The 27,630-nt window shown below is 37.2% G+C and overlaps 1 protein-coding gene across 1 annotated transcript in view; it reads left to right on the top strand.

Moving 5' to 3' along the window:
* COMMD10 (COMM domain containing 10) overlaps positions 1-27,630 on the top strand; it is a 196,300-nt gene that overhangs the window by 25,272 nt on the left and 143,398 nt on the right. The window contains exon 5 of the mRNA XM_045794882.2: positions 12,467-12,577. Coding sequence (XP_045650838.2) covers positions 12,467-12,577 — 111 coding nt within the window. The remainder of the gene's footprint in view (positions 1-12,466; positions 12,578-27,630) is intronic.

Below are 27,630 nucleotides of genomic sequence, written 5' to 3'. Positions count from 1 at the left end.
GGCGTCAGGGTTTAAATGCTAGTTTATCAAATTTTTTTTTCTCTAGCCTGGGCCTGCCTACTTGATAATTTTATTGGATGTCTCATAGGCATCTTAGACTTAACATTAAAAAATAAATAAACTAATCCTTGGATCATTCCATCAGTTAATGGTAACTTTGTTTTTTTTTTCTTCATTTGCACAAGCCAGTCTTTATGTCATTTTGCCATTGTTATTGAAAAATGAATAGAAAACTAGGATGAAAGTCCAACTCTCTTGATCAGAAGTGGAGGTTTCTTAAACTTAATGGAATTTATGTAAGGGTAGGAATCACTAGTATCCTGAAAGCACCAGTTTTTTTCTCAAATTGGATACTTGTTGTGTTTAGGCTGATATCTATGTATATAATACATAAGAAAACCACATAGATAAAATGCTGGAAATTGAAGATTTGACTTAGTCCTAAGATATCACTTGTTTTTAGTCAAGTTGGGTGAGGGGACTTAACTTTGTTATGTTTTGGGTTTTAGGTACTCCTCAGGTTAGGACGAAAGTAGGGAACTACTTGCATTTCTTCTATTAAATTACTTGGTAATTTAATCACCATTATTAATGTTTTTCTATTTGCAAGTTCATTCTCAGTTCCACATGAGACGTTTTAGAATGCATCTTTGTGAGTTGGGCACAACGCTTAAAAATGGGGAATAAAATTTGGGATCTCCTGGAGGGCCTCCAAATGATAAACTGTGTAACATTTTGCTAATTTGATTAATGAATCTTTTTGAGCAGATTATAAGTACCTTCTTCATAGTTGATAGCATTTTCTTTCCAAAGAAAAGAAGGTAAAAAATTGAGGAATAATCATCTGTATACTCTTACTGGTATGTAGATGGTTTCCAGTGAAATGCTCTCCTAGATTGGTGACGTCCTCTTGCGTCCTTTGGCCTCTATTGCCTGAGGAAATAAATCTCCATACATTATAATGGAAATAGTGGGAACTTTTCAGTTTTAGACAAATGTAAAAATTACTCTGACTCTATCATTTTAAAGTAAGATTAATTGCATATATATATACATATGCCCGTGCTATTATTGAGGGGTCATGAATATGACCTTTTATATATTCAGAAATTGATTTTCCCAGCAGGTATTGCTTTCTTGGTGATACATATTTATAATGAGAAATCCTTCAAAGAAGCTAACCTTATTAAACTTATTACATTGAATTGAAAAATTCCCTTTTCCCATGTGTGAAAGATGTGGAAGAAATTCTTACCTCATGCTTCATTTTTATACATGTAATTTTTGGAAACAAAGAATATGGAAAAGCCACTTAGAATTATAGGGACCTGTAGAGCAGTAGGTTTTCTTTAAATGCTGTAATCTTGTACCTAGAATGAGGTGTAAGTACGAATTTAGCAGAATTTCCGTAATTATTTACATTTATTAATCATCTTTCTCCTCTCTTTCATGCTGTTCCTCGTTTAAGTGAATTAGCCTTTTGATAATGATAGGAATACAGTAGGAAGAAGTAATGCAGAGAGATCCCATGTACCCTTCACCCAGTTGCCCTTTCCCATCTTGCATAACTATAGTACAACATCACAAGCAGGACAGTAACATTCATACAAGCAAGACACAGAACATTTTCATTACCACAACGTTCTTTCATGTTACCTTTTTTTTGGGGGGGGTTCTCATGTTACCTTTTATGGCCATATCCACTTCCCTTGCATGCCCACACCACACCCTCAGGCAACCCTTAATTTCTTCTGTATTTCTGTAGTTTCTGTGATTTCAAGAAGTGTAATATAAATGGAATCGTACAGTATGCAATGTTCTGGGGTTGACTTGTTTTCCACTTACCATAATTCTCTGGGTATTCATTCTGATTGTTAGAGGATTTTTTGTTTGTTTGTTTTTGTTGTGTTTTTGTTTTTGCTTTGAGAGAGAGAAGTGGGGGGAGGGGCTGAGAGAGAGGGAGAGAGAGAATCACAAGCAGACTCCTACCTGAGTGCAGAGCCCAACACAGACCTCCATCTCACGACTCTGAGATCATGACCTGAGCTGAAATCAAGAGTCAGATGCTTAACCAGCTGAGCCACCCAGGTGCCCCTCCCGTTGTTAGAGGTCTTAAATGTTCATTCCTTTTTATTGCTATGTAGTATTCCCTGGTATATATATAAAACAGATTACTTAAGCTGTTAGCTTTTGAAAGATATCTGAGTTGTTTTCAGTTTTTGTTGGTTACAAATGAAGTTGCCACAGACATTTGTGTTTGGGTTTTTGCATGAGCGTAAGTATTTATTTCTCTAGAATAAATACTCATGAGTGCAATTGCTAGGTGATATGGTAGTTATATGTTTAGTTTCATAAGAAACTCTCAAACCCTTTTCCAGAGTGGCTGTATCATTTGGCATTCTCATCAGCAGTGTATGAGGGATCCACTTCCTCTGCATTCTTTCTAGCATTTGCAGTTGTCACTGTTTTTTATTGTAATTGTTCTGATAGATGTGCAGTGATATCTCATTGTGGCTTTAATTTGCATTTCTTGGATAACTAATGATGTTGAACATTTTTTCTTGTATTTATTTTGCCATCTGTATATCCTCTTCAGGGAGATGCCTCTTTGCCTTTTGCACATTTTCTAATTGGATTACTTCTTTAAAAAAAAAAAACTGTTAAGTTTTGAAAGTCATTTCTATATTTTAGAGACTAATCCTTTCAGATGTGTGGTTTGCAAGTGTTTTCTTCCAGTCTGTAGTTTGACTTCTCATCCTCTTAATTAGGGTTGTTTGCAGAGCAAAAAATTTTCATTTTGTAGGGGCGCCTGGGTGGCACAGCGGTTGAGCGTCTGCCTTCGGCTCAGGGCGTGATCCCAGCGTTGTGGGATCGAGCCCCACATCAGGCTCCTCCGCTATGAGCCTGCTTCTTCCTCTCCCACTCCCTCTGCTGTGTTCCCTCTCTCGCTGGCTGTCTCTATCTCTGTCGAATAAATAAATAAAATCTTTAAAAAAAATTTTTCATTTTGTTGGAAGACCAATTTATCAGTTTTTCTTGGAATGGATTTTGCTTTTGATGTTGTCTCAGAACTTTTTCCCTTGTCCTAGATCATTTAAGCAATCTTGGCTTAGTTGGTTTTTTCCCCTCCTAAAAAATTTGTAGTTTTATTTATTTATTTATGTCCGTGATCCATTTTGAATTAATTTTTACATAAGGTGTGTGAGTTGGTCGAGGTTAATTATTCTGCCTGTGGTTCCTGAGGTTCTAGATCATCGATTTGAGATTTTTCCTCTTTTTAAATTTAAGTATTTGGTACTTTAGATTTTCTTCTCAGTGTTGCTTTAGCTTTAGTATCCCACAAATTTTGATGCGTTGTGTTTTTTATTTTCAAGTAGTTCCATGTATATTTGGGTTTTCCTTGAGACTCAGCAATTATTTAAAAGTGTGTTGGGTAGTTTCCTAGTGTTTGGAGGTTTTCCTCTTTCTGTTACTGATTTCTAGTTTAGTACCATTGTGGTCAGAAAACACATCCTGTATGATTTCAATTACTTTTATTAAGGCATATGTTTTGTCGCCCAGAATATGGTCTACCTTGGTATACGTTTCGTGGGTGTTTGAAAAGAATATGTATTCTTGTATTGTTGAGTGAAGTGTTCTATAAATATCAGTTAGATTCTTTTGGTTGATGACGTTGAATTCTTTATAGCCTTGCTGGTTTTCTGTCTAGTTATTCTATCGGTTGTTGAGAAACAAATTTTGAAGTCTCTAACTACAGTTGTGGATTTGTCTAGTTCTTTTAGTTCTATCAATTTTTCTTGACATATATTGCAGCTCTAAGACCTTTAGCGTTGTTATGTCTTGGTGTATTGATCCTTTTATTGTTATTTAATATCCTTCTCTGTCTTGGATAATTTAATAGCCCTCCCTGCTTTGTTTTGATTAATGTTTGCGTGATATATCTTTTTCCAACATTTAACTTTCAAACTGCCCATGTCATTATCTTCAAAGTATTTTTCCCTAGACGGCATGTAGTTGTGTCGTTTTTAAAAATTGAGATCAAATTGGCCTATAACATTATATCCGTTTCAGGTGTGTAATGATTCAGTACTTGTATATCTTGTGAAGTAATCACTACAGTAAGTCTAGTTAACGTCCATCACCACACATAATTAGCAATTGTTTTTCTTGTGAAGAGAGCTTTTAAGATATACTGTCTTAGCAACTTTCAAACATGTTATGGTAGTATTAACCGTAGTCATCATGCTGTACAATATATTTCTAAGACCTACTTATTTGGTAACCACAAGTTTGTACTTTTGATCACCTTCATTCATTTTAGCCAGCTCCCTCCCCCCACAACCCTCCACCCCTGGCAACCACCAGGCTTTTCTTTGTAGCAATGGGTTTGGTGGTTATTGTTGTTTTTAGATTCCACATGTAAGTGAGGTCATATGGTGTGTCTTTCTGAGTCTGATTATTTCACTTCATGTAATGCCTTCACAGTTCACCCATGTTGTTGCAAATGGCAGGGTTTCCTTCTTTTTTTGTGGTAGAATAATGTTCCTCTGTGTGTGTGTGTGTATGTGTGTGTGTGTGTGTGTCATTTTCGTTAGCCATTCATTGGTCTGTGGACACCTAGGTTGTTTCCGCATCTTGGCTATTGTAAATAATGCTGCAGTGAACATGGGGTTGTGGATATCTTCTTGAATCAGTTTTTTTAGATAAATATCCAGAGGTGGGATTGCTGTATCACATGGTAGTTCTATTCTTAAATTTTTGAGGAACCTCCATGTTGTTTTCCATAGCAGCTATACCAGTGTACATTCTCATCAACAGTACGCAAATCCTAACACTTTTTTCCACATCCTCTCTAACACTTGTCATTTCTTGTGTTTTTTGATAGTCATTCCAACAGGTGTGAGGTAATATCTCATTGTGGTTTCGACTTGTATTTCCCTGATGATTACTGATGTTGAGTACCTTTACATGTACCTGTTGGCCATATGTATGTCTTCTTTGGAAAAATGTCTATTCATAGCTCTGCTCATTTTTAAAACAGATTGTTTATTTTTTTGCAGTTGAGGTTTTGTTTTGTTTTTTAAAATTTTTTATTCTGTTATGTTAGTCACCATACAGTACATCCTTTGTTCTTGATGTACTGCTGCGTGATTCATTGTTTGCGTATAGCACCCAGTGCTCCATGCAATACGTGCCCTCCTTACTACCCATCACCGGCCTATCCCAATCCCCCACCCCCTCCTCTCTGAAGCCCTCAGTTTGTTTCCCAGAGTCCATAGTCTCTCGTGGTTCAGTCCCCCTTCTGTTTACCCCCCCTTCATTCTTCCCTTTCTTCTCCTACTGATCTCCCTGCTATTTCTTATGTTCCATAAATGAGTGAAACCATATGGTAATTGTCTTTCTCTGCTTGGCTTACTTCACTTAGCGTAATCTCCTCCGGTCCTGTCCATGTTGCTGCAGATGTTGAGAAATCGCTCTTTTTGATAGCTGAGTAATATTCCATTGTATATATGGACCACATCTTCTTAATCCAGTCATCTGTTGAAGGGCATCTCGGCTCCTTCCACAATTTAGCTATTGTGGACAATGCTGCTATGAACATTGAGGTGCATATGGCCCTTCTCTTCACTACGTCTGTATCTTTGGGGTAAATACCCAGTAGTGCAATTGCTGGATCATAGGGTAGCTCTATTTTTAACTTTTTGATGGTCTTCCATACTGTTTTCCAGAGTGGCTGTACCAACTTGCATTCTCACCAACAGTGTAAGAGGGATCCCCTTTCTCCACATCCTCTCCAACATTTGAGTTTTATGAGTTCTTTATTTTTGGATATTAACCCCTTATCAGATACATGATTTGCAAATATTTTCTCCCATTTGGTGGGTTGTGTTTTCATTTTGTTGATGGTTTCTTTTGCTGTGCATAAGATTTTTTATTTTAGTCGCACTAGTATATTTTTGCTTGTGCTACATTTGCTTTTGGTGTCAAATCCAAAATTCCTCACCAAGAGTGATGTCAGGGAGCTTACCACTATGTTTTCTTCTAGGAGTTTTAGGTTTCAGGTCTTATGTTCAAATCTTTATTTTGAGTTAGTTTTTATGTGTGGTGTAATGTAAGATAGCACTCCAGTTTCATTCTTTTGAATGTGTCTGTTCAGTTTTCCCAACAGTTTATTGGAGAGATTGGCCTTTCTCCAATGTATATTTTTGGCTTCTTTGTTGTAAATTAATTGGCCATATATGTGTGGACTTGTTTCTGGGCTTTCTTTTGTGTTCCATTGATTGATGTGTTTGTTTCTATGCCAGTACCATGTTTCGATTACTATAACTTTGTAATATGATTTGAAATCAATCAGGAAGCATGTTGCCTCCAGCTTTGTTCTTTCTCAAGATTGCTTTGGCTATTTGGAGTCTTCTCTGGTTCCATACAAATTTTAGATTTGTTTGTTCTATAGAATAAAATACCACTGGTAAAAAGTTGGAATTTTGATAGGGAATGCAGTGAATTTATACATTGTTTGGGTAGTATGGACATTTTAACAGTATCGATTCTTCCAATCCACAAGCATGGAATATCTTTCCATATATGTGTATCTTCATTTCCTTTTTCAGCGTCTTGTGATTTTCAGCCGACAGGTCTTTCACCTCCTTGGCTAAATTTATTACCAGGTATTTTATTCTTTTGATGCAATTGTAAATGGGATTGTCTTCTTAATGTCTTTCTGATAGTTCATTATTAGTGTATAGAATTGCAATAAATTTTTATATGTTGATTTTGTATCACACAGCTTTATTGAATTCATTTATTAATTCCAAGAATTATTTTGGTGGAATTGTTAGGATTTTCTATATATAAAATCTTGTCATTTGCACTGGCAGTTTTACATGTTCCTTTCTGATTTGGACGGTAATGATTTATTTTTTCTTGCCTAATTGCTCCGGCTAGGACTTCCAATATTTTGTTGAGTAAAAGTGGCAAGAGTGGCCATCCTTTTCATATGCCTGATCTTAGAGGACAAGCATTCAACTTTTCACCATTGAGTATGACGTTAGCTGTGGGCTTGACATACCTGGCCTTTATTATGTTGAGGTATGTTCCCCCTATCCCCTATGTTTTGATTCTCCAAAATCTATATGCTTTTTTTTTACCCCTTACAGAGCCCTCAGATAGTTGTTCTTTGTATTTTGCTGAGAGTTTGTAGATGTTGTTTGTGGAAAGGTTTTTTTTTTTTTTTTAGGTGCATAGTTGATACCAGAAGTCACTGTTTCTTAAATTGGGAACTTCATAGAATCAAGCAGATTTAGAGGAAAAAAATCATCGAAGTCAGAAGTGGTGAAGAAAAAATTTGTGGAGCAAGTATTTAGCTAAGCTTTACAAATAGGTTTGTGTTGTTACATGAACCATTTAGTCAACTGCTTAATTTTTGTATTTCATTAGAGTAAATAGAGGTGTATAGTTTCTGTAATGAGCTATACAGAAATGAAATTTCTGCTTATGGTCTTTTCTAGTTATAAAGTAAATGGTGGCTTATAGCAATAGAATATAGATAGTGTTTTCTATTTTAGAAGTTACAGCTCTAATTTTATGTGTTTTCATGATTTATTATGATAAATAATAAAATGTTTCATGAATACTTACACACATAGTTCCTAAAACTCATTCAGTATTTCTGAGAAGTATTTTTCTAACTATAGATAGCCTGAAATACTAGTGGTTTAGTGGGTAATGAAATCAGTTTAGAGAGTTTTCAAATAGCATTTTAAAGTAAAACATAATAAAGCTTGTTAAAGAACATGGCTCCAGGTAAAAAAATTTTCTGTGGAACTTTGGGATATGGATATCCGTTTGCAACATACAAAGTATTTCGTACTGTGTTGTATGGTCCAAACAGTGGCTACGGTTTTAGAACACCCCACTAGTTAAAATCTGGTGTAAAGCTTTACATTTTCTTTTTCCATTTAAAAGGGTTAATATAATCATAATTTTGGCTGATTTTGTGTGAGCTTGGAGTTGTGGTTTACAAAGCACTTATGAGAATTTAAGCTTATGTTGAGGTCATTACATGGAAATATGAGATAGAATGAAGTCATGGATATTAATTTTTTTAAGTCATTATATTTTGAACTGCCATCTTAGTAACATCAGGTAAGAAGTAATGTTAGTGAGAGCTGTAAGAACTATCATTTAAACAGTTCGGCTGGGGTTGAAAAAGATTAAAAATATCAGTGTCTTATTTTTCTTGTGTTTTATGTTATTTTGGCAACATTTAAATCTAGGATGTTGATTAAGGTATAAGGACTCTCAGATTTAAATCTGAGTGTGAAATAAGAAAACAGATATTAAAGTGGTTCCTGGTGTTTTCATACAAAAGTGTCTGCTGTCCACAAGGCAGAATTTTATTTTATTTTATTTTTTTTAAAGATTTTATTTATTTATTTGACAGAGTGAGAGACAGCCAGCGAGAGAGGGAACACAAGCAGGGGGAGTGGGAGAGGAAGAAGCAGGCTCATAGCGGAGGAGCCTGATGTGGGGCTCGATCCCAGAACGCTGGGATCACGCCCTGAGCCGAAGGCAGACGCTTAACTGCTGTGCCACCCAGGTGCCCCAGAATTTTATTTTAAATAGAAGCAAATATAGTTGAGCTAATGTAAGTCAAAATTCTACACTAGATTTTCTTGTTTTATATGTAATTAAAATATCGACGACTGTTGTGTTTGTTTCTTAGTTATGAGTTGCAAAGGAATAATAATTCAATGGTATACTATACAGTTTTCACCTATGCAGTTGGATCTTGCTTATTTGTATTTCTAATACTGGTGCTTATTAGAGACACAGCCAGTAATATAGTGACATGTCATAAACAATGTAAGGAATTCTTTCTCAGCTTTTGTTTTTTTTAGGACATTTCTGTTTTTAAAGTGTATGTGTCACTTACTTTTCATGATGTTCCTCCGTTTTTCTTTTTTCTTTTGTTTCTTCATAATCAAATTGAGGTTATGATTCCTTTTGGCTAGAAAGGCACAGAAATGGCATTGGGGTCTTTGCAAGGAAGGCATCCCAGCTGGAGACCCAGGGTGTTTGTTTGCCACTTTTGAGCCATGTTAATTTCGATCTCTGGTTAAGATCTTTGTTTTCTTCACTGCACAATGACTTTTTTTTTATTTTAATGTTTTTTTATTATATTATGTTAGTGACCATACAGTACATCCCTGGTTTCTGATGTAAAGTTCGATGATTCATTAGTTGCGTATAACACCCAGTGCACCATGCAATACGTGCCCTCCTTAATACCCATCACCAGCCTATCCCCTTCCCCCACTCCTTCCCCTCTGAAGCCCTCAGTTTGGTTCTCATAGTCCATAGTCTCTCATGCTTCTTTCCCCCTTCTGATTACCCCCCTTTCTTTATCCTTTTCTTCCCCTACCGATCTTCCTAGTTCTTATGTTCCATAGATGAGAGAAATTATATGATAATTGTCTTTCTCTGCTTGACTTATTTCACTTAGCATTATCTCCTCCAGTGCCGTCCATGTTGCAGCAAATGTTGAGAACTCGTTCTTTCTGATAGCTGAGTAATATTCCATTGTATATATGGACCACAACTTCTTAATCCAGTCATCTGTTGAAGGGCATAACGACTTTTTTCTTTTGTAGCTAACAAGCCATTGTGGGTGGAAACTTTGTGATTTTGCATTCCAAACCAAACTTTCACCACCTAGATTTAGTATCCATTGATGATTCTTCATTGAATCAATTTCTTGGAATTTTTTATTTTGATTTGTATGTAATTTTAAACAGAGAAAAATTGCAATAGTAATATAAAGAACTTTTATATACTTTGTTCCCAATTCACCCATTATTTACATTTTATGTATTTAAACTATAAAATGGGTGTAATAAGAGTCCCTGTCTCAAGTAGTAGTGATTTTCTTTGTCTTCTAGTTTCTCTGAAAAGGGTTTATTTGTTTTCTTATTGTTACTGTGTGTAGTTGTAAAGTTTTTTTTTTTTTTGTAATTCTAGTTGTTCTTTCTATATTCCCTCTTCATTTAAGGTTTCTGAATAACTGATCATTTTCTGAGAAATTTTCGTGTGGATGTGGGTATGTGCATATACATACATATGAACTTAGCAGTTCTATTCACTTTTTTTTTTTAAAAGATTTTATTTATTTATTTGACAGAGATAGAGACAGCCAGCGAGAGAGGGAACACAGGCAGGGGAGTGGGAGAGGAAGAAGCAGGCTCCCAGCAGAAGAGCCTGACATGGGGCTCGATCCCAGAACGCTGGAATCACGCCCTGAGCCGAAGGCAGACGCTTAATGACTGAGCCACCCAGGTGCCCCTCTATTCACTTTTTAAACTACTCTTTAAAATAGGTATGGGACAAATATTTTTCAGTCACAAAGTTCCATAGAAAAGGCTCTGGAATTTAAGAAAGCCGACCCACCAACTCTTTTAGTCATGACTCTTGAAAATTACCTTTCCTTTTGAGTATTCTTTCATTCATTTCAATTCAGTTCAATTCAATTCATTTCAGTTCAATTCAGTTGAACAGATATAGAAGGTCTACTGTATCTAAAAGATACTGTAGAAAAAATCAGGTAATAAAAATGCTTTTAATTTATAATGCTTTGCAGTTTCCAAAACACCTTTGAATACACATTTTCTTTCTTTTTTTTTTTTTTATTATGATATGTTAGTCACCATACAGTACATCATTCTTCATCATTATTACCAGTAACTCAGGAAAGTAGATAGTTCAGATAGATTTATTCCCATTTTATATGAAGAAATTGAGGTCTTGATAGGTTGTGACTTAACCGTGGTCCCATTGCTAGTGAGTGACAGCTGAAGCATGAACTGAAGCATAAGCTCAGGGCTCTTGTAAATTCTCCTTTACTACCTTTATGCAGCGACTAAGGATACATTCATTTCTGCAAATTCCTGGGCACAACGAGGGTATGTTTTAATTCATTCACTTAATATTTATTTTAAGTGCTTTGAGGGCTGGGATAGGATCAGTAAAATAAGATCAAGACAGTATCTCATAGGTTCATGTGAATACCATCTGAGTCAGGTGCTTTTCAATTAAGACAGTGACCTGTGTCAAAATGCTTGGCTATATAAGAGTCGTTATGGCGTGCTCTTTCTTGTTTCATTGGTGGGTCTGTTGCACGTGACCGTTGAAAGTAGTGGTGGGCTGGGATTAGAGATTGCGCTTACTGTGATCGGTATGTGCGGGATCCTTACTAAACATGCACTGTTAAATTGAAGTTTTCCTTACGGGATTGTGGATTATGTCCGTGCAACATCTTCCCTCTTTTTACCCGTAACCCCTCAAATGTTCAGTGCCAAAAAGAACAGGACTGTATCTTTATTTTCTCATCACATCCTCTCTCGAATAGATCATACTTTCGTTGCTCTCCTTCCAGTTTGGCTCTGAGTCACTGCTGTGATTCTAGCTGTTGAACGGTCTTTCACGTTAGCAGTTAGTATGTCTGGTTAAGTAAAAAAATTGTCATGAGCCTGCCATTCTTACCAGTGTAGCTAGGGGACTTTTACTAAGTCGGTGATTAGGGCCCTGTTGTCAGAGGCATATCCCAGTTGCATGTCACAGTCCTCCCTAAATATTGATACTTGAGATTTACTGGAAATTAAATCTAGAACTTTATTATACTTCTAGTTGTGACGTTAGAGAAACCAATTGTCTGGCAAGTTCAATAAAGCTACCTTTGTGCCGTTTAATGTTTTAAAAGAAAGCTTAAACTGTTTTAGTCTGTCTTGACTATTTTTCCCTTACCTGATTAAATTCTGCTGTTGTGTTAATTAATAAGTTCAAAGGAAATGTTCTAATTAGTTTCTGTCATAACCGGGAACCATAATAAGTTAGAGTACTTTGGAAAGCATGATAACACCTGCTCACTAGTAAATATCAATTCTCTGTCTGGCTCTTTTCCAGTCTCACTAACTGTGTCTAAATGTGTGAACCTCTTACCATCTGGGTACTTCAGTTTTCCTCTAAATTTAAACAAACAAAAAGTCTTACCTGTATTCTACCTAATACGGTTTTGAAAGATAATGGGAGGTCATTAAAGTGCTAGTTAGAATCTCTAGCTATTTAAAAATCATTGGCTTTAAATATATAGTATCTTAAAATAGTAATTTACTACTTAAAAGCCATTGACTTTTTTAGTGTACTTCATTGCTTAGTCTAAGACCTCTATTTTTAGAATACAGTGTATTCGAAGACCAGCTTTATTGTTGAATTTGACAGGCATGGCACAAGGCGAGTGTAATGAGCCCAAAGAGAGGATTTGCAGAATATACAGGTTGAAGGAGCACCAGGACTGACTTTCCACAAAGTCCAGGCCATCCGTGTTCATTCCCGTGGATGGGAGATTTGCTTCAAGTTGACTGTTGTCTTCCTTCTGGACCATCTGATTCCAGTCTGTACTTGTCTTTTATAGCTCGAGACGGTTGGATGGCAGCTTAACCTTCAGATGGCTCACTCTGCTCAAGCGAAACTGAGATCTCCGCAGGCCGTGTTACAGCTAGGAGTGAGCAATGAAGATTCAAAGGTAAGGAATGGTATCTTCTCATTGAAACGGTGTAGTTTGTTTACTAGGTCTTGTACTTTGTTGTAAGTGAGGTTTTGCCCCCTGGATTGAAAATTTAAACACAGTTAAATTAAACAAGGATTAACGAATTGACAGCTCTTTATTTGTGACAGTTTTTGATATCAGATTGACATCGCTTTATTATCCATTTGAAGAAGTATCTTGTCTTGCAAGGTGCCTTTCTTGCAAGGGCATTTCATAATGTCTCCTTTTAAATTCTGCAATGAGAAAACTTGGTCGTGCCAAATAAAAGTAAGGTTTCAATGATTCAGATATTTGTGGATATTTCTGGGTGTTTTAAGCGGCATACATATGTTAGAGGGAATATTGTTGTCTAGCCAACGCCTGGATTATGAAGGTAACATGAGTTGTATTTGTGTGTGTGTGTGTGTGTGTGTGTGTGTGTGTCTAGCACTTGTGTGCAGCACTTGTGTTTAAGTCCCAGTTCTTGCAAAATAGAATTTTGAATTTGTCTTTTACCACTTGGTGATTTTGGATTCGTCTTTTACGGCTTGGTGATGTCTCCTTTAGTGTTAATTTCAGGAAGCTTGAGCATGCTATCAAATTTAAAGAGTTGGCATGGAGTATTTTTTTTGCTGGAGCATATAGAGAAATATGTATTTAAGATACCAATAAAAGCTGTTTGTTGTATTTTTATTGTAATTGTTTATGTTTCTAAGATAGGTAAAGGGGAGTGACTTTTTCCCCTTAAATGAAGGAGACTTTGGTTCATTTTAAGACAAATAAAATAGAGGTAAGAATGAGGTAGGAAGATCTGAGGAAGGAGAGATTACTATGCCTGGATGTGCTCAGAGAATGAAGGGAGAATGTTATGAGTTATAATGGGCATTGAAGGATGGGAGTATTATTACTTCTTTGTTAGAACTTTCATTATATATTATATCATGCACATTTTTGTCTTCCATATTGGCAGGACCAATACCTAGCCCACGTTCCGTGTCTACAAAATTTTAGGCAATTGAGTTGGGTCTTACTGCATATAATTTATTAATTCATCGCAGTGTTTCAAAAGTATCTCATTTCACACATTTTAAGTTAATAAATGTAATACAAATAATAATATGTAAAATAATATAAATTTAGTGGTTAAGAATTGAACTGACTGGTATATTATATATGTTCTGGAATTTAGGAGCAATGTAGCTTGGGGCAATTTACTTAATCTTTATGAGTGTTAGTTTCTTCACCTGTAAAATGGGGATAATGTTACCCGTCTCACAGGGTTTACATGAAGAGTAGACGCCCAGTGTATGCAGTGCGTAGTCCAGTGCCTAGTTTTCGCTAACTGCTCAAAAAGTGCAGGCTGCTACCATCCTCTTCCTCCGCCTCATCAATGAAATGTTTTTTGGCCACTGAATAAATAACTGTCTTTGTTTTAAACCAAAGCTGACAGTAGACTTCCTGATGGAGTTAATCTTTTCCCTTTCTTTGCCTTCTTCCCCTCTTTTATTTGATTATGTGTTTCATATTTAGGCTAACTGGGAATTGGGGAGGCAAAGGACAGCCTGGAAAGTCCTTTTTTTCTTCCCATGAACTAGGTAGAGAAGGCATTCTTGTAGGTGTAACATAATAACCTGGAACTCTCTGGCGTAGACTGGGACTATTCGGAGTGAAAACACACGTATGTACCTGCCGACGTGGTACATACATACACACATGCATACATTCTCCAAGGGGCCGTACCCCTTGACTGTTGCATTTCTCATGACTACCGTGTGTTATGTCTGAGTAGCTGAATGCAATTTATAGGTGGGACGGGTACTATTTTACCATATATCCGGTACACTCTAAGTATCATGGCTTGGGCAAGGGCTTGACTTTGGGATGCATGGGTCCTCCCTGCTCCTTTATTATGTCTTCAAAATACGTTTATGTGTCAGTTACACTTTTAGGCAGTAGAAAGGAATGAGTAATGCTTCTAGGAAAAGAGTCATGTTTTTAATTCATATTATTCAGAAAATCTCTACAGATGTGAAATTCAACTCATTGGAAATAGAGGCTTTAGTACATTAGATTTTCCTGTGCATTGCTCGTTTGAAATTTTCGATGAACGTTTGTTTATCCTTACAACTTGTAGAGCTGGATGCCATTTTCATGGGCAAACAGACCTTTGGGAAGAAGAGCAGCAGCACACAAAAGCAAAGGATGCTTTCAGGGGCGCCTGAGTAGCTCAGTCGGTGAAGTGTCTGCCTTCGGCTCAGATCATGATCTCAGAGTCCTGGGATCCAGCCCTGCGTCAGGCTCCTTGCTCAGCGGGGAGTCTGCTTCTCCCTCTCCCTCTCTTGCTCTCTCTCAGATAAATACATTAAAAAAAAAAAAAAAAGTAAAGGATATCTTCATTTTGTATGCAGACTTAAGTGAATTTCTTTGTCCGTATTGCCTATCTTCCCTATAACATTGTGGCGATTTGGCCCCCGTTTCTTGTATCTGCTAAACAGAAGACACTTAATGAAGTGTCTACCCTGTCAGCCTGCACAGACACTTGCCATCTGCAAGTGATGTGTGTCCTAGCTCTAAGAACAGTTGACTACCGGGGCGCCTGGGTGGTGCAGTGGTTAAAGCGTCTGCCTTCGGCTCAGGGCGTGATCCCCGCGTTCTGGGATCGAGCCCCACATCAGGCTCCTCCGCTAGGAGCCTGCTTCTTCCTCTCCCACTCCCCCTGCTTGTGTTCCCTCTCTCGCTGGCTGTCTCTATCTCTGTCGACTAAATAAATAAAAATCTTAAAAAAAAAAAAAAAAAGGAACAGTTGACTACCACACCTCTGTTCTTTCAGTGAGCTGCTCCTGGGAAGTGTACTTTTTTTTTGTTTACTTTCTCTGTCTCTTTTTGTATGATCTGGTACTCTATTCTTTGTACTTGAATGAAAGTTTGGGAGTTCTTGACAGGTTGGAATATTAGATGAAAGGAATGGGAATATGGAGCATGTTTTAAATACCAAGTTTGTTAAAGGAAGGCAGAGCTTTTATTCAAAGAACCATGAAAAGCTGTTAGTTTATGATGCAAAGATCACAGAATATGGTTGCCATATGATGAAATTGGCATGTGTTTAAAACAGGAAGCATTAAATAAAATTCTTTTAAGTGTATATGACACAGGGCAGTTATCCTAAAAATATACATGCATTAAAATAATTCTGAGAGGATTAGTCAGTAAAAATTATGAGACTATTTTTGATGGTGTTTACTTTTGAGCTGCTGAACTGAAAACTTCCTGTAATTCACCAAAGCGTGTGGTTTCTAAGAGTCTTTCTTCTCATTCACTTCCAACATACACATGAAAAGTGTAGCCTGCAGTGAAGTTTTAATTGCTATCACATTAGATAGCATTGTTGTACTGGTCTCCTTTCTCTTGGAACGTTCTTGTCTCAAGGCTTTCCTGTTTTGCTGCTAATTTTATCATGAAAACTGGGTGATTGTAGCTTTTCCTACAGTATTTTGATATATATTTTAGTTGTTTGCAGTTAATTGTCTTAGTGTTTGTCTACTGCATTTAGCAAAGTAAGATTATTTTCCTGTTCCAAGATACTTCAAAATGAGGATTTTTTTTTTTCTGGTTTATTTCATTAGAGGGCAGTAGAGCTCTTTGCTTACCTAACCTCTGGCATTTACAGTGTTATTTGAAATAACATTCAAAATAATGTGTGAAGTCAGTAGTTGTGGGAAATGCTAAGTGTTCACATTTCTAATCTGTATATAACAATAGAGTTCTCTTGTTTCCATCAACAAAGTTAATGCCTATTAATCAGATATGTACAGAACAAATAAATGAAATCACTATGATTTCATTGTTTGTTAATTTCTTTATGATTATTTGCCAACATGCAGTGTATTAAAAAGCCTTCAACACTATTGGCGTTTTTGTTACATTCTGTCACTCTTACTAATTTCCTTATGAGAAAAGAGAACAAAATAATCCCCAAGATAGTTGAATGGCTCTAATAAGTTATATAGTGTAACTAGTTCCAGGCTAATCATAGACAGTTGAAATTTCCTTATTTATAGAGAAGAGCAATTTTATACTTAACAAACGGCGGTAATTTTGAATAATCAAAACACTTTAACCTTGAATATTCTAAAAACAACTAAAATACTTAAATTTTGCTATTAAGCGTGCATTATTGCATTTTCGCCAGTAACTGCAGTTACATCATGTTTTGTTAGTACGGTGGTTCTAAATTTTTTTGGTACATCTTTTAAGAAAGAATCTTTGTGTTTCATTCTTTTCTTCTTTTGAAACAACTGGGATAAGGATCACCTTGAAAGGGAACTGCCATTTATCTTAATGTTAAGTTGGATTATGCTCGGGTTGTACATGGTACTTTACGGATGGGCAATTATGATTTCAAGTGAATTTAGGACTTCCAGTACCAATTTTTTGAGTTAGAGACCTTTATTCTTATTTCCAAAATAGATGGCAAATTCTTTTTAGAGTGAAGAGAAAGGAGGGGAAACCCTGTTTTAGTGCTTACTCTGTGCTAGGCGTGGTATCTCCTCCTTTATTTAAACTACTACTTTCAGGTGTGAATTCTTATTATTATCGTTATTTTATAAAAAAGATGGAGAAATGGAAAGACATACGCATTAAATTATTCTCTCAGATTATACAACTATAAAACAGCAGAACGAGGATTTGAAACCAGACAATTCTACTTCGGAGCCTTGTGCTTGATTCATTGCTAAGATACTGTATCTTTTTGCTTTTTAAATAATTTAGTAGTTGATCCTGGAATATTAATTAATTTGAGAGAGAGAGAGAGAAGGGAGGACAGAGGGAGAGGGAGAGAGAAAAGGAGGGGCAGAGGGAGATGGAGAGAGAATCCCAGACTCCGTGCTGAGCTCGGAGCCCAACACAGGCTCGATTCCAGGACCCTGAGATCAGGATCTGAGCGGAAACCTAGAGTCAGACGCTTAACCCACCGCGCCGCGCAGGCGCCCCGAAAGCTGTTCTTTTTTTTTTTTTTTTTTTAAGATTTTATTTATTTGAGAGAGAGAGACAGCCAGCTAGAGAGGGAACACAAGCAGGGGGAGTGGGAGAGGAAGAAGCAGGCTCCCAGGGGAGCAGGGAGCCCGACGTGGGGATCGATCCTGGGACCCTGGGATCACTCCCTGAGCCAAAGGCAGCCGCCCAAGGACTTGAGCCACCTAGGCGCCCCTGAAAGCTGTTCTGCTATGCGATGATTGTTTTATCGTTGTTTGTTGTTGTTCTCCATAAAGTGAGAGGTATATGGGTTCTAAGTTTCCTTTTTCTTTAAGCCGAAATAATTTTACAATGTAAGTCAACAGGAGATGATACCGAACACTTTTATGTAGTAATTTGTTTTGATGTTATTTCAGTTCAGTACAGGCTCCATTTATGAACACACTTCACTATAACAGGTACATGGCATCATTGATGCTGATACCTTATGAACAAAGAAATAGGCTATATCATTTAAAAGAAAACATCCTTAGATCTGTTTATGACAGATATCTTAGTAAAGGGAAAATATGTATATTGTTCAAATTATGAACTCTTGTGTTAGAAATTTAAAGTATTTTGATCTACTTAAAAGTGATGTTTGTATTGACTGATTTTGAAGGACCTTCAGATTTCTCTGAGCTACTCTGATGAACAGGTCTGAATTTTACAAATGTTATATTTTTACAAATCTAATCCACACAGTGCATAAATTTCAGCATATTTCCTTGATAATTTCAGTTTATTTTTCTCTTGTATAATAGCTGTATATTTATAATGGATGTTTTAAAAATGTAGGGGAAAAAAGTCAATTAAAACCAAGTATAATTCCAATAGCCACAACACTGTTGGGTTTTGCTATAGGACCTTCCAGTTGTTTTTTCCTATGGATCTCTTAACTTACAAGTGATTTTTAAAAAAATAGTGATTATATTTGGCCGAGACACAAGAATTGAGGTTTTATTGTTACTGTTCAATACTCGATATGGTTATGAGAAGATAATCTCATTCATTAATCAGAAATTTTTTTTTCCATTTTGATAAGCAATTATTACCTTTTCTACAACATGCTCCCTCATGATCTGAAGAAACTTTCTGGAAAGTCTTGGGCTTTTTACTCACTGATTTTTGATGAGCAGTTTTATAAAATGAGCTTTGCCTCCGGCAGTTCTGTATCGAGATCCTAATTCTCATTTGTACTATTTGGAACGGTTATTTGAGGTTCAGAGAACTTTGAAGACAAGTCAGTAGTTTTTCTTGTCAAATGAAATTATTGATAAATATTGTCTTTCTTTTAAAAAAATTTTGGGTTTTTTCATTACATAAGTTGTGTATTTTTATTATAGAAACCTTGAAAATTCCAGAGATATAAAGAAAAACTCATTGATTTACCCCCAAGATACAGCCAATCTATTTGATCTCTTTTATTTTGGTGTTTATTCTGCGAACACTTTAGTTTGAGAGTGTGATCCTATGAATTCTTTGATTTTATGTATAACTCCTTTCTTCACTTAACTCTGCAGAACCTTTTCCATATTGCTTCAAACTCACCATGAATATATTTTAAATGACTGCATCGTGCTTTGGCTATGACATACTTTAATTTTCTAACAGTTCCTGTATTGTCAGATAATGGGTTTGTTTCCGGTATTTTCCTATTATATTGTGATAAACATCTTTGTATACACTGAGTAGGTGCTCAAGAAACATCTACTGAATGATAGATGGATGAATGAATGAAGCTTCCTTGGTATATAGGGTTATTCCCCAGGAGTATAATTAGTAGGTGAAAAGGTCGTAACCTAAAAGGAGGTCTTTTTAGTTTGATAAATGGCTTTCCATAATTATTTTGCAAACACACACAGAAACTCAGAGGTTGCATTCAAAGGATTTAAGAGCTTCTGGAGAAAGGTGTAACATGACTATCTCAAATATAGGTTCTTTAGTAACTAGTTAATTAATTACTTTGGATAATTTTAAGAGACCAGTGAAAAGCTCAGGCACTTCTGTAATACTAGAGAGCCCTCTATTTAATAATTTCTGTATTCCAGTAGTGTACAAATTAAACAAGCTTTTGTTATACAGGTTTTATTTTATTATAAAACATGCAGAAGCAATTTGATCAAATACTCCAGCAGTTCGAGAAAATAGAAACAGCCCTTATTTGTGAGATAATTGCTCAGATACTCTGGGAACAAAGCCTGGTTCTTTGGAATCAAATTTATTTAAGTATTTCTAAGGCTTTGTGGCTCTAGTTTTCTGACCCTTAAGTTTGTTTTGTGTCCTTTTTCATTGTGATCAGTTTCTCAATGATCATGTCCTTCAGGTGTCATGTTTTCTACATAAGAGCAATACAAAATGTTTTCCCTCAATTTAGTGTATTTTTTTTTAGTTTTGTGGTCAATTGGACTTTCTAAAAGACCTTATATATTCAAGTACATTTATGGGTTCCAATCATATATGTATAGCTCCTTGCTATCACAGTGAACCCCCTTGTATCTGTGTGAGAGAGAGAGTGTGTGTGTGTGTAAACTTTTTTCATATTTCGGGTTCCCTCATGGAAACTCTGCAATTATCCATGGTAGGACTTTATAAGCTAAAAAAAATATTGCCTTGGACACTATCTTTGATGGGTAAAGACAAGCAGAATATTGATATACAATTAGAGTGTGATGGAATGGAGTATTCATGTGGAGGAAATGATAACAGAGTCTTGGGGGAGAAAATCCTTTCAAAGAATACTCCAGAAAGTTCATGCATTTCAGAATTAAAATATCATCTTTTTACTAACATTCTTTTTAAAAATGTTGTGGGATTCCAAAGTTAGGGGAACAAATAATATCACCCTTGTTTGTCTTTCCTAGCCTTGGAACCTTTTTAACTTTTCGTATCCAGAGGCAGTTGATAATTATAGTGTTTCACATAATAGAATATATAGACTATAATAGAATATATTTAGAAATACCTTTTAGGGGCGCCTGGGTGGCACAGCGGTTAAGCGTCTGCCTTCGGCTCAGGGCGTGATCCCGGAGTCCTGGGATCGAGCCCCACATCAGGCTCCTCCACTGGGAGCTTGCTTCTACCTCTCCCACTCCCCTTGCTTGTGTTCCCTCTCTCGCTGGCTGTCTCTATCTCTGTCAAATGTATAAATAAAATCTTTTTAAAAAAATGAATTTAGTACCATGGAGATCATCGGCGAACACTGTCTGGGGGCAGGAGTAGATGTTTAAGATGGAAGGCAGTATCGAATGCTATTGAGAGGTCAGGAAAGAGAACAGACAGGTGAGTGAGGGATTTGATCTGATGGACTTCTCTAATAACTCTGACAATTGTAATCTAGTTACACTTGAGAGGAAGGAGAAACCTGATTGGATTAAACTGAGGAGAGAATATGAGGATGCAGAGTGAAAGCCACCATAGAAGTAACTCTTCCAAAGCATAGAGATAGGATAGTCAGTGCAGGGGGTGTGGATTTAGTGAGCGCCAAGGGAGAGGAGGTTTGTACGCTGATATCGCAGATCCCTGGGTTGGGGGGCGGTGGAATTGATACCGCAGGCAGAGATGGCTATCATTTCCCTGAGAAAGTGAGCAGGTTCGAGATCCAGAGCAGGAATGGAAGGGTTGGACTGTGATGGGAGTGGGAACATACCATTTGTTGTAATAGGAAGTAAGGAAGAGTGTGGGTGAGGTAGGTAGTTTTGGGTGTTAGAGAAAGTTGTGTCCCTGCTTCTGTTTTCTCCATGCTGTCGTTCGTTGGGGGAGTGGGTAGGTCTCGGAGGCTTGGGAACAGAGGAGAAAGTATGAAAGAGTATTTTGGATACGGGGAAAATGAACAAACTGGGTATTTTAGTCTACTTTGCTGTGTTGAACAGTGCTGATTGCCTGTGTGAGATTTGTGGCCATGGATTTAAAATGAGAACTGTTAGAAGGTTGCACATTGTTCTTTTTTTTTTTTTTTTTAATTTTATTTATTTATTTGACAGAGAGAGAGACAGCCAGCGAGAGAGGGAACACAAGCAGGGGGAGTGGGAGAGGAAGAAGCAGGCTCATAGCAGAAGAGCCTGATGTGGGGCTCGATCCCGTAACGCCAGGATCACGCCCTGAGCCGAAGGCAGATGCTTAACCGCTGTGCCACCCAGGCGCCCCATTGCACATTGTTCTTGATCCATTTTTAGTTGCTCTGGTGTAGAGATGGAACAGGTGGATAATTGGATTTAATCAGGGTTTCATCTTTGCCTGGTGTATCAGATGAGGGGAGAAAGGGAGTAAAGGATGGCGCGCGCGCGCGCACACACACACACACACACACACACGGGAGTGATTCTGAATCGGGGTCAGGTGGAAAGTGAGGATATGATATGTGTTGGGGGTGGGGTGATGGAGAGGAACTAGCTGGAAACAGAACTGGAACCCTGGGCCATAGCCTCCCCAGAGTAGTTTGTGGTACAGAGGACCCTCAGATGGACACATTAGTTCCAGGATCACTCAGGGATTTTTTCATTTGAATCTTCAGGTTTCTAAGGCTTGGTCTGGTGTATAGCATATCCTTTAAGAGGGAGAAGTAGATAAAAATAAAACCTAATATCTGGTCTTGTCTGAACTTTTACCCCTGTATCAACTTGGAAACTGAATTGGTCCAAATATATGAAGATTTGCTGTATAGCGTAGGAGTTCTTGAAGTGTGGCCAGTGGTTGCTCCTTGATCTTTGCTTCCTCGGTTGACCATATACCCAGCATCTGCTGGAAAGTACTGGAGTAGTTCATAACGAGCCCTCTATACAATGATACTATAACTAGAAATCAATTAAAATGTGAATGTTTTATATCTCGATTGAATTTATTGGCTTTTGAACATCATTGGTGATTTTCCGAATTGCTTTTCTAAATCTAGCATTCTAATTTTGGGATGGCACTATAAATTTTAGATTCAAGACACAGTAAAGATGGCTGGATTAAGTTTTCTCATGAGTAAATTGCATTGTTGGGTATTGAATCAGTCCTAAAATTTTGGCAAAGAAAAAGTTTACAAACACTTTTTTCCTGGCCTAGTCTTTTTTTTTTTTTTTTTTTTTTAAAGATTTTATTTATTTGAGAGAGAGAGAGTGAGCGAGAGAGAGCACAATGGGACGAGGCAGAGAGGAAGAGGGAAACAGTCTCCCCACTGAGCAGGGAGCCCACTGCAGGGCTTGATCCCAGGACCCTGGGATCAGGACTTGAGTCCAATGAAGGCAGACGCTTAACAAACTGAGCCACCCAGGCACCCCTCTTGGCCTAGTTTAAATGAGATTTTAAGCATTTTTGCTGTGAAGTTGCCATATGAATGCTTAAATATATCTTTAATGGATTATGTAAATTGTGTTTCTTTCAAATTTTATAAGAATTATTTAGAGGAAATTAAACTTATATGGAGAAGAGGAGTCACTTTTATTTTACAAGGTATTTCTCCTCTCAGAGCAAAGTATTGGGCACTCTTGACTGCTTTCGTGGTATTACGGAAATAAAAGTTTTTCTAATACATTCACATCTAAAATCTCTTTATGTTCGTTTTCTGTTTGTTTTTAGTTTTTCACCTGTCCTTAATACTTACCATCCAACACTATGTAATCTTTTAAAAAAAAATCTCACGTCTGTGTATAAAGTGCTTTAAGGACTTAATCAGATCCTCAGATCTTGGGTCACCTGCGCTCTTACCTGGAACCGTGGCCGACCCCAGATACCTCGTCACTCTGAGTCTCTGGATATTTCCCTGTTTGTGTGTAGCAGCAACTGGCCATCACTAGTTAGTTCTGTTTTTGGTCTGTCTTTAGATGACATGTCTGAGAGCGCGCAGAGAGGAGTCCCGCTCAGTCACCTTATATAATGGGGAATGAAATTCATAAGCAGCAGGAACATGCCCTAACTGGGGCCTTTAGATGAACAAAGAGGTAGCGGTAGGGCTGGGGAAGCAGGGTTATCCTCATTTTACCGCCTGCCCCCCCTCTGGCTCCTGGTAGAAACAAAGGGACAGAATATAATCTCATTTCTGAAAATCTTGATAACTTGTTTCAGAAAAGTTTTGATCCCTGTCTAATGAATGACCTAACAGACTATATGCACTTTTCACAATGTCTTATTTTGTTTTTAAAAATTGTTTTGTTGGGGCGCCTAGGTGGCACAGTCGTTAAGCGTCTGCCTTTGGCTCAGGGCGTGATCCCGGCATTCTGGGATCGAGCCCCACATCAGGCTCCTCTGCTGGAAGCCTGCTTCTTCCTCTCCCACTCCCCCTGCTTATGTTCCCTCTCTGGCTGGCTGTCTCTCTCTCTGTCAAATGAATAAAGAAAATCTTTAAAAAAATTGTTTTGTTATTATCTGGAGTTTCTATACATAACATTTGCTTATACTCACGAACTGTGCTGTTGTAACATCAGTGAAACACTAGATATTTGTTTTGTGGTTGTGGTTAGTTAATCAAAACACATAGCTGACAAATCACATACATGGGGTGCAGATAAAATGTAATAAGTGAATGTGTAAAAAGAAATTCTTGTTTATAAATTCTGTTTTTTTTTTTTTAAAGATTTTATTTATTTATTCGACAGAGATAGAGATAGCCAGCGAGAGAGGGAACACAAGCAGGGGGAGTGGGAGAGGAAGAAGCAGGCTCATAGCGGAGGAGCCTGATGTGGGGCTTCATCCCAGAACGCTGGGATCACGCCCTGAGCCGAAGGCAGACGCTTAACGACTGCGCCACCCAGGCGCCCCCATATAAATTTTGTTTTTTTTTAAGGAATTAAAAATTCTTTTGTACTTTTCTGAGTTTATGCAAGTAGTTTACATTGTAGACACATTAGCAAATGCAAGAAAATAAAATTTAGCTGCAGTCCTACCTAAAGATAATAATTTGGAATGAGATATTTAATTGGCATGTGGCTTGCCAAGTAGTACGTTATAAACGTTTTTTCCCCACCATGGAGCATTACATTATAAATATCTTTCATTGTCAATAGATGAACATTCGCTCAGCAGCATCATTTTAAATGGCCGCAGAATATTCTATTGCTTACATATTCCATCTTCTTATTTTTCTTTCTTTGGTAAGTAGGGTTTATATTTCTAGTAACCCTTCAGCAATACGTTTCCTTTTGAAGCCATATTTAAACCTTTGGGTAGATACTAGCATATTGGCTAGTTACAGTAAGGGAAGTAGATCTTAGAAATGCTGCATGTGTTAGAATTCTAGTAACTGCTAGAGTAATGAATTTTTATTGCAGAGTAAGCTCTCTTTTCCAGGGATTATTATCATGTTTGGACATATAGTTTGGAACGTCTTTTTAAAATTTTTTATTTTTATTTTATTTTTTACATTTTTATTTAAATTCCAGTTAGTTAACACACAGTATAATATTAGTTTCAGGTGTAAAATATAGTGATTCAACACGTCTATACAACACCTGGTGCTCATTATAAGTGCCCTCCTTAATCCCTATCACCCATTTCTCCCATTCCCCCACCACTCTCCCCTCTGGTAACCATCCATGTGTTCTCTGTAGTTAAGAGTCTGTTTCTTGGTTTGCTTCGGTCTTTCTTTTTTTTTTTTTCTTCCTTCGCTTTGCTCAGTTGTTTTTTTCTTAAATTCCACATATGAGTCAAATTATATGGTATTTGTCATTCTCTGACTGACTTACTTTGCTTAGCATAATGCTCTGTAGTTTCATCCATGTTGTTGCAAATGGGAAGATTTCATTCTTTTTTATGGCTCAGTAATATTACATTGCAAATATATATACACATTCATCAGTCAATGGACATTAGGGCTGCTTCCATAATTTGGCTCTTACAGATAATGCTGTAAACATCAGGGTGTGTGTTGGAATGTTTTTTAAATTTTTGTGTGTTTATTTGTTAATTCATGAGGTTCTCAAACAGAGAATTTGCTTCCTTCCTTCCTCTCTTCTTCTCTCTCTTTCTCTTCCCCCTCTCTTCCTTTCTTCTTTATAATGGAGAAGAAGTATAGTTTCTTTCAGAGATAACCCATTTTATCCCAAGGAGTTCCAGCGCATCCATCTTAACAAGATAATTTTATCCAAACTTAAAATGCTGCCACTTCCTTAGTAAGGACAGTGTAATAAATACAACAAAATAACCCTTTTGTAATTCTCAGCAGTAAAACGGGAGAGTTATTCAGGTACAACTTTATTTATGGAATGAGTAAAGGCTCATGGAATTTTCCAGCAAAAAGAGATCTTAGATGGATTTGGCAATGGATTGTTAGATATGACATCAAAAACACGAACAGCACAAGAAAGAAGATAAATTGGACTTATCAAAATTAAAAACTTTTGTGCATCAAGGACATTATGAAGAAAATGAAAAGATAACCTAAAGAATGGGAGAAAATATTAGCACATCATGTATCTGCCAAGGGTTTTGTATCTACAGTATTTGAAAAACTCCTGCAGCTCAATAACAAGACAACTCCAATAAAAAATGGGCAGAGGACTTGGATAGACATTTCTCCAAAGAGGATATACAGATGGCCGCCAGGCTCATGAAAAGATACTCAACACCGTTAGTCATTAGGGAATTGCAAATCAAAACTACGGTGAGGTATCACCTCACACTCATTGAGTTGGCTATAATTACAAAGAGAAAAGGAAGAAAGGAGGAGAAAGAAAGAACATAGATGGGGGTAAGGATGGGGAGATATTAGGACCCTTGTAATTGCTGCTGGGGTTGAGCCACTGTGGAACGTACTTTGTTAGTTGCTCAGAAATTCAAACACAGAATTATCGTATGACTCTGCAACTCCAGTCTTGGATATGTACCCAGAAGGACTCAAGGAAATACATGTATGTGCATGTTGATAGCAGTACTAGTCACGGTAGCCAAAAGGTCCGAAATGTCCATCAGTGGATGAATGGATAAACCATGTGTGATTAATACATACAATGGAATATTAATGAGCCATAAGAAGAAACGAGGTACTGATAACATGCTACAGTGTAGATAGACCTCAAAGATGTTTGCTTACTAAAAGAAACCAGACACAAAAGCTCACATATTATGTGATTTCATTTATATAAAATATCCAGGATAGGCAAATCCATAGGAACAGTAAGCAGATAGCAGTTGCCAGGGCCTGGGGGGAGGGAAGCTAGAGGAGTGACAGCTTAAAGGTTTTGAGTTTTGGGGCTGATGAAACGTTCTGGAATTCGAGAGTGGTAATGGTTGCACAACGCTGTGAATGTGTTAGGAGCCACTGAATTGGATTAAAACAATAAATTAGAGAGAGATCAAGAAAGAGAATAGGGAAACCAACTTTAGGAATATATGTATTTTTTAAGATTTATTTATTTATTTGAGAGAAAGAGCAAGAGAGTGCGAGCTGGGGGAGGGGCAGAGGGAGAGGGAAAGAGAGAATCTCAAACAGACTCCCCGCTGAGCCCGATGAGATGATGCGAGGGCTTGATCTCACAACCCTGAGATGACGACCTGAGTCAAACCCAACAGTCGGATGCTTAACCGACTGAGCCACCGAGGCGCCCCCCCCCCCCCCGACTTCAGGAATATTTCAGCCTTCTGAGTTTACTCAGAAAACTCAGACCCAGTGAGGTTAAAAGATGGGTGGGTTGATTATTAGCACAGCCAGAAGAGGTGCTAGTCTGACATAACGGAGGGGACAGTGGACTGAAAGTGACAAAACTGTTTCAATTCTTAGAATGTGGGCAAGAACCTGAATCTTTCTGCAGCATATTTCCCAATTTGAAAATGTGGCTGGTAATACCTGTCTGTTAGGATTATTGATAGGATTAATTGAGATAACGTCAGCGAAATGCCTATTAGAGCGAGCCTCACATAGTAGGTACTTAATATTAATTGAATTTGAATTTGCAGTGCTATGGTTTAACCTTGTGTTAGAAACATAAATTATCCTGGAAAATGTTTTGAGGAATATATTATCTTGAAAGAAAGTTGAGTACTGGCTTGATAGCTCGTATAATAGTTTGCTCTTTAAAAAATATTGTTCAGTATTACCATATTTCTAGTTTGTAACCGTT

Source organism: Ursus americanus, chromosome 5 (assembly GCF_024610735.1).
Source record: "Ursus americanus isolate L20-20 chromosome 5, mUrsAme1.1.p, whole genome shotgun sequence".
In the NCBI taxonomy this organism is placed as follows: domain Eukaryota; kingdom Metazoa; phylum Chordata; class Mammalia; order Carnivora; family Ursidae; genus Ursus; species Ursus americanus.
The sequence above is the reverse complement of the archived record's forward strand: the minus strand, read 5'-3'. Positions and strand labels throughout refer to the sequence as shown.